This window comes from Electrophorus electricus, chromosome 16 (genome assembly GCF_041902795.1).
Source record: "Electrophorus electricus isolate QZ-2024a chromosome 16, ASM4190279v1, whole genome shotgun sequence".
NCBI classification, from domain to species: domain Eukaryota; kingdom Metazoa; phylum Chordata; class Actinopteri; order Gymnotiformes; family Gymnotidae; genus Electrophorus; species Electrophorus electricus.
The window spans coordinates 25,692,501-25,700,000 of NC_137512.1; the positions used below are offsets into that span (position 1 = coordinate 25,692,501).

Here is a 7,500-nt window from a genome sequence, read left to right on the forward strand (position 1 = left end):
AGGGCTACATCTCAGCTCTGCTGAGGGTGTACGAGGCTTGGATCACCTGCCTCACTGTCCAGGGGAAGCTAACCATCTGTCAGGCCCTCCTACGCTGCCTGCACTCAGCGTCCAGGAGCAGCATGGGCCGCAGGGCGGTGGTCAGTGATGGAGGCCTCCATCTGCTTTATAGCATCTCACAGGTACAGAAACTGACAGCTATAGCACCACACAGCTACAGCGCCACATAGGTACAGCACCACACAGGTACAGAAACTCACAGCACCGCACAGCTACAGCACCACACAACTACAGCACCACACAGGTACAGAAACTCACAGCTACAGCACCACACAGGTACAGCACCACACAGGTACAGAAACTCACAGCACCGCACAGCTACAGCACCACACAGGTACAGAAACTCACAGCTACAGCACCATACAGGTATAGAAACCCACAGGTACAGAACCTCACATTGACTGAATGTTAGTCTGAGTTGAAATAGTCTGTCTGATTAACTGATGTTGGTGTGAGTGAAAGTAATCTGATATCTGATTGATGTTCGTGTGAGTGGAGCTAAAGTTGAAACATGCTCATGCCTCACACTCCATAGAGCTGCTGCATTTGTCCTGTATTAATATTCCTAACTAGGTTCCTAACACTGAGATTCCTATTCTAGGTTCCTAACACTGAGATTCCTAACTAGGTTCCTAACACTCAGGTTCCTAACATTGAGGTTCCTAACTAGGTTCCTAACACTGAGGTTCCTAACTAGGTTCCTAACACTGAGGTTCCTAACTAGGTTCCTAACACTGAGGTTCCTAACACTGAGATTCCTAACTAGGTTCCTAACACTGATGTTCCTAACACTGAGGTTCCTAACTAGGTTCCTAACACTGAGGTTCCTAACTAGGTTCCTAACAATGAGGCTCCTAACTAGGTTCCTACTAGATGGTTGATTTATTTATTTTTAATTCGTGACTTTTGTGACTATTGTAAAGAATTCCCGTCTTTTTCTCCAGACCTGTCTGTTGACCAAGGGTCTGGAGTCTCTGGTGGAGCAGTCTGTCCAGCTGATGAGGAAATCATATCCCAGAACGCCTCTTCCTGTGCCCTCCAGCCTCAGTGTCTACAGCTTCTGTCTGCCTGGCAGGCCTGCGGACACCTGGAAGGCAGACCCTGGAGCCCTGGGTAAGGCTGTGTCCCTGCAGGAGTGTGTGAGTCCTCACGTCCAGCTTCATGAGTGTCTGCTGTTACTGTCTGAGATGTGAAAGTAAATATACTCTCCTTAGCTGCGTACACACCCCAGAAATCCCCATTTAAACCATGTCCATCTTGAACCATTCGGGTTTGAGGAGCTTGGCATTTCTAAGATGGCACTGATTGAATCTCCTCCAGTAAGAAACTAATCCTGTGACATTGAGTCTCTACTCTGTAAACACAATTAGAGTTGAACTATATTTCCCAGTATCTTGTATAATAACTTAATTATTTCCAAAATCATGTATTTTTTTCTAGGTGATATAGTTAATTTTTGACAAAGTGTTTTCCACTGATTGTTTAATAGCTGTATCTCTCTTACCGTCTCCTTCAGTCCAATAACAGCGACCATAAAGGGCAGTTTCAATCAAGCTTTCTTTGAATCACATTTAGGTGAATCAAGCTTCGTTTGAATCTGGTTTAGATGAATCAAGCTTCGTTTGAATCGGGTTTAGGTGAATCAAGCTTTGTTTGAATTGGGTTTAGGTGAATCAAGCTTTGTTTGAATCTGGTTTAGGTGAATCAAGCTTTGTTTGAATCGGGTTTAGATGAATCAAGCTTAGCTTCTTCATCTTTTGTTGTGGGTTTGGCTGTAAAGTTTAAAGGAGGTGATTAGAGAGCGAGAGAGATTTCCAGTCCACCCTCTTTGGTCCTCTCCTGGGTTTGTGGCCTGGTGAACAGAACCAGAGTCTTCTTTGGTGACCCACAGTGATCTTCTCTTGTCATTGTCATTCAGGGAGCACGGAGACTGTTGCCCTGGCAACCTGCCCAATGACACTCAGAGAGTGTGAGACTCATTTCCAGGTGCTAGGATCATTTCATTTAGTGGTGTGCGTGTGTGTGTGTGTGTGTGTGTGTGTGTGCACACTTCTGTCTGTGCGTGTCTGTGTGGCTGTGTGTTTGTGAGTGTGTGTGGCTGAGTGTGTGTATGTGAGCGTGTGTGTGATCCACTGACCAGGCAGACATCACCGCACACACACACACATCCTTACTATCATTCAGAGTCTGCAGCACTGGAGTTTATACCTCATCAGACCAAACCAAATGATATGCTGTTTGTAATGAAGATTGGAACAGATATCAAGTCTGTGGTGCGCAAATTGCTAAAAGGGCTTGTTTACAGTATGACAGTATGTTGTATAATTAGGAAAAAATGTTATTGTGATTTGGCAGCTACAGAGGGATTAGATATACATTATTATTATTATTATTATTATTATTATTATTATTATTAGTCACAGTTATATAGATTATTATTATTATTATTATTATTAGTCACAGTTATATAGATTGTTATTATTATTATTATTATTATTACCGTTATTATTATTATTATTATTATTATTAGTCACAGTTATATAGATCATGTGCCTTTCCTCTGGTTCCTGGGTCTTCTCCAGGTGTCCTTCCAGGTCTGAATGTTCTTCACCCGCTGAATGAACAGGAATGTGAACTCTTTCCCTTCCAGATGCAGGAGGCTTGGGAATCTTTCCTCTCCTTGTCTGGTTGTGTCTTTTCTGCTCATGTCTGTATGCTGTGTTCATGCCCCGTGTGTTTCAGGGTTGGTGATCTCTGGTTTCACATCATTTCCCATAGAGCTGCTATAAGACATTTCAGCTCTGATATATTATGTGCGTGTGTGTGTGTGTGTTTGGATCTGCAAGATGGCAGCTTTGAAAACGACAGTGATGAAGAGCATGAAAATGAAGAGACGGACTGTCACAATTACGTGAGTGATTTCACACACAAACACACACACACACACACACACACACACACACACACACCCTATATGACATGCCGTTTTCCTTGGTAAGTAGTGTTAAGTGTGTGTGTGTGTGTGTGTGTGTGTTGGACTGGCGAGGCTGCTATCCTGAACTCTTACTGAACTTCAGTAACGCATCTCTGATTCTGATAGAGCCCAGAACTTCACTCACTCACACACGCTTAAACATGCAGAAGCCCTTCCCCTGCCCTTGCTATGGCCCCGCCCTCTCTCCCCCTTAGTCCCTTCCCTGAGTAGTGAAGTGTTGAGGGTGTGTAGCTGTAAGGGAGGGGTGAGTAGTGAAGTGTTGAGGGTGTGTAGGTGTAAGGGAGGGTGAGTAGTGAAGTGTTGAGGGTGTGTAGCTGTAAGGGAGGGGTGAGTAGTGAAGTGTTGAGGGTGTGTAGGTGTAAGGGAGGGTGAGTAGTGAAGTGTTGAGGGTGTGTAGGTGTAAGGGAGAGTGAGTAGTGAAGTGTTGAGGGTGTGTAGCTGTAAGGGAGGGTGAGTAGTGAAGTGTTGAGGGTGTGTAGGTGTAAGGGAGGGTGAGTAGTGAAGTGTTGAGGGTGTGTAGGTGTAAGGGAGGGGTGAGTAGTGAAGTGTTGAGGGTGTGTAGGTGTAAGTGAGGGTGAGTAGTGAAGTGTTGAGGGTGTGTAGGTGTAAGGGAGGGTGAGTAGTGAAGTGTTGAGGGTGTGTAGCTGTAAGGGAGGGGTGAGTAGTGAAGTGTTGAGGGTGTGTAGGTGTAAGGGAGGGTGAGTAGTGAAGTGTTGAGGGTGTGTAGGTGTAAGGGAGAGTGAGTAGTGAAGTGTTGAGGGTGTGTAGGTGTAAGGGAGGGTGAGTAGTGAAGTGTTGAGGGTGTGTAGGTGTAAGGGAGGGTGAGTAGTGAAGTGTTGAGGGTGTGTAGGTGTAAGGGAGGGTGAGTAGTGAAGTGTTGAGGGTGTGTAGGTGTAAGGGAGGGTGAGTAGTGAAGTGTTGAGGGTGTGTAGGTGTAAGGGAGGGTGAGTAGTGAAGTGTTGAGGGTGTGTAGGTGTAAGGGAGGGTGAGTAGTGAAGTGTTGAGGGTGTGTAGGTGTAAGGGAGGGTGAGTAGTGAAGTGTTGAGGGTGTGTAGGTGTAAGGGAGGGGTGAGTAGTGAAGTGTTGAGGGTGTGTAGGTGTAAGGGAGGGTGAGTAGTGAAGTGTTGAGGGTGTGTAGGTGTAAGGGAGAGTGAGTAGTGAAGTGTTGAGGGTGTGTAGGTGTAAGGGAGGGTGAGTAGTGAAGTGTTGAGGGTGTGTAGGTGTAAGGGAGGGGTGAGTAGTGAAGTGTTGAGGGTGTGTAGGTGTAAGGGAGGGTGAGTAGTGAAGTGTTGAGGGTGTGTAGGTGTAAGGGAGAGTGAGTAGTGAAGTGTTGAGGGTGTGTAGGTGTAAGGGAGAGTGAGTAGTGAAGTGATGAGGGTGAGTAGGTGTAAGTGAGGAGTGAGTAGTGAAGTGTTGAGGGTGTGTAGCTGTAAGGGAGGGTGAGTAGTGAAGTGTTGAGGGTGTGTAGCTGTAAGGGAGGGTGAGTAGTGAAGTGTTGAGGGTGTGTAGGTGTAAGGGAGAGTGAGTAGTGAAGTGTTGAGGGTGTGTAGGTGTAAGGGAGGGTGAGTAGTGAAGTGTTGAGGGTGTGTAGGTGTAAGGGAGAGTGAGTAGTGAAGTGTTGAGGGTGTGTAGGTGTAAGGGAGGGTGAGTAGTGAAGTGTTGAGGGTGTGTAGGTGTAAGGGAGAGTGAGTAGTGAAGTGTTGAGGGTGTGTAGGTGTAAGGGAGGGTGAGTAGGTGTAAGTGAGGAGTGAGTAGTGAAGTGTTGAGGGTGTGTAGGTGTAAGGGAGGGTGAGTAGGTGTAAGTGAGGGTGAGTAGTGAAGTGTTGAGGGTGTGTAGGTGTAAGGGAGGGTGAGTAGTGAAGTGTTGAGGGTGTGTAGGTGTAAGTGAGGGTGAGTAGTGAAGTGTTGAGGGTGTGTAGGTGTAAGGGAGGGTGAGTAGTGAAGTGTTGAGGGTGTGTAGCTGTAAGGGAGGGTGAGTAGTGAAGTGTTGAGGGTGTGTAGGTGTAAGGGAGGGTGAGTAGTGAAGTGTTGAGGGTGTGTAGCTGTAAGTGAGGGTGAGTAGTGAAGTGTTGAGGGTGTGTAGCTGTAAGGGAGGGTGAGTAGTGAAGTGTTGAGGGTGTGTAGGTGTAAGGGAGAGTGAGTAGTGAAGTGTTGAGGGTGTGTAGGTGTAAGGGAGGGGTGAGTAGTGAAGTGTTGAGGGTGTGTAGCTGTAAGGGAGGGTGAGTAGTGAAGTGTTGAGGGTGTGTAGGTGTAAGTAAGGAGTGAGTAGTGAAGTGTTGAGGGTGTGTAGGTGTAAGGGAGGGTGAGTAGTGAAGTGTTGAGGGTGTGTAGGTGTAAGTAAGGAGTGAGTAGTGAAGTGTTGAGGGTGTGTAGGTGTAAGGGAGGGTGAGTAGTGAAGTGTTGAGGGTGTGTAGGTGTAAGGGAGGGGTGAGTAGTGAAGTGTTGAGGGTGTGTAGGTGTAAGGGAGGGTGAGTAGTGAAGTGTTGAGGGTGTGTAGGTGTAAGGGAGGGTGAGTAGTGAAGTGTTGAGGGTGTGTAGGTGTAAGGGAGAGTGAGTAGTGAAGTGTTGAGGGTGTGTAGGTGTAAGGGAGGGTGAGTAGTGAAGTGTTGAGGGTGTGTAGGTGTAAGGGAGGGTGAGTAGTGAAGTGTTGAGGGTGTGTAGGTGTAAGGGAGGGTGAGTAGTGAAGTGTTGAGGGTGTGTAGGTGTAAGGGAGGGTGAGTAGTGAAGTGTTGAGGGTGTGTAGGTGTAAGGGAGGGTGAGTAGTGAAGTGTTGAGGGTGTGTAGGTGTAAGGGAGAGTGAGTAGTGAAGTGTTGAGGGTGTGTAGGTGTAAGGGAGGGTGAGTAGTGAAGTGTTGAGGGTGTGTAGGTGTAAGGGAGGGTGAGTAGTGAAGTGTTGAGGGTGTGTAGGTGTAAGGGAGGGTGTGTAGTGAAGTGTTGAGGGTGTGTAGGTGTAAGGGAGGGTGAGTAGTGAAGTGTTGAGGGTGTGTAGGTGTAAGGGAGAGTGAGTAGTGAAGTGTTGAGGGTGTGTAGGTGTAAGGGAGGGTGAGTAGGTGTAAGTGAGGAGTGAGTAGTGAAGTGTTGAGGGTGTGTAGGTGTAAGGGAGGGTGAGTAGGTGTAAGTGAGGGTGAGTAGTGAAGTGTTGAGGGTGTGTAGCTGTAAGGGAGGGTGAGTAGTGAAGTGTTGAGGGTGTGTAGGTGTAAGGGAGGGTGAGTAGTGAAGTGTTGAGGGTGTGTAGGTGTAAGGGAGAGTGAGTAGTGAAGTGTTGAGGGTGTGTAGGTGTAAGGGAGGGTGAGTAGTGAAGTGTTGAGGGTGTGTAGGTGTAAGGGAGAGTGAGTAGTGAAGTGTTGAGGGTGTGTAGGTGTAAGGGAGGGGTGAGCAGTGAAGTGTTGAGGGTGTGTAGGTGTAAGGGAGAGTGAGTAGTGAAGTGTTGAGGGTGTGTAGGTGTAAGGGAGGGGTGAGCAGTGAAGTGTTGAGGGTGTGTAGCTGTAAGGGAGGGTGAGCAGTGAAGTGTTGAGGGTGTGTAGCTGTAAGGGAGGGTGAGTAGTGAAGTGTTGAGGGTGTGTAGGTGTAAGGGAGAGTGAGTAGTGAAGTGTTGAGGGTGTGTAGGTGTAAGGGAGAGTGAGTAGTGAAGTGTTGAGGGTGTGTAGGTGTAAGGGAGGGGTGAGTAGTGAAGTGTTGAGGGTGTGTAGCTGTAAGTGAGGGTGAGTAGTGAAGTGTTGAGGGTGTGTAGCTGTAAGGGAGGGTGAGTAGTGAAGTGTTGAGGGTGTGTAGGTGTAAGGGAGAGTGAGTAGTGAAGTGTTGAGGGTGTGTAGGTGTAAGGGAGGGGTGAGTAGTGAAGTGTTGAGGGTGTGTAGCTGTAAGGGAGGGTGAGTAGTGAAGTGTTGAGGGTGTGTAGGTGTAAGTAAGGAGTGAGTAGTGAAGTGTTGAGGGTGTGTAGGTGTAAGGGAGGGTGAGTAGTGAAGTGTTGAGGGTGTGTAGGTGTAAGGGAGGGTGAGTAGTGAAGTGTTGAGGGTGTGTAGGTGTAAGTAAGGAGTGAGTAGTGAAGTGTTGAGGGTGTGTAGGTGTAAGGGAGAGTGAGTAGTGAAGTGTTGAGGGTGTGTAGGTGTAGGGAGGGGTGAGTAGTGAAGTGTTGAGGGTGTGTAGCTGTAAGGGAGGGTGAGTAGTGAAGTGTTGAGGGTGTGTAGGTGTAAGTAAGGAGTGAGTAGTGAAGTGTTGAGGGTGTGTAGGTGTAAGGGAGGGTGAGTAGTGAAGTGTTGAGGGTGTGTAGGTGTAAGGGAGGGGTGAGTAGTGAAGTGTTGAGGGTGTGTAGGTGTAAGGGAGAGTGAGTAGTGAAGTGTTGAGGGTGTGTAGGTGTAAGGGAGGGGTGAGTAGTGAAGTGTTGAGGGTGTGTAGGTGTAAGGGAGAGTGAGTAGTGAAGTGTTGAGGGTGTGTAGGTGTAAGTGAGG

At 47.6% G+C, this 7,500-nt stretch overlaps 1 protein-coding gene across 6 annotated transcripts in view; it reads left to right on the top strand.

The window, feature by feature from the left end:
- agbl1 (AGBL carboxypeptidase 1) overlaps positions 1-7,500 on the top strand; it is a 138,221-nt gene that overhangs the window by 44,843 nt on the left and 85,878 nt on the right. For all 6 annotated transcript variants that reach the window (XM_035532453.2, XM_081698608.1, XM_081698609.1 and 3 more), the window contains 3 exons: positions 1-182; positions 1,005-1,173; positions 2,907-2,971. The exon at positions 1-182 is cut by the window's left edge and continues 27 nt beyond it. In XM_035532453.2, coding sequence (XP_035388346.1) covers positions 1-182; positions 1,005-1,173; positions 2,907-2,971 — 416 coding nt within the window. The remainder of the gene's footprint in view (positions 183-1,004; positions 1,174-2,906; positions 2,972-7,500) is intronic.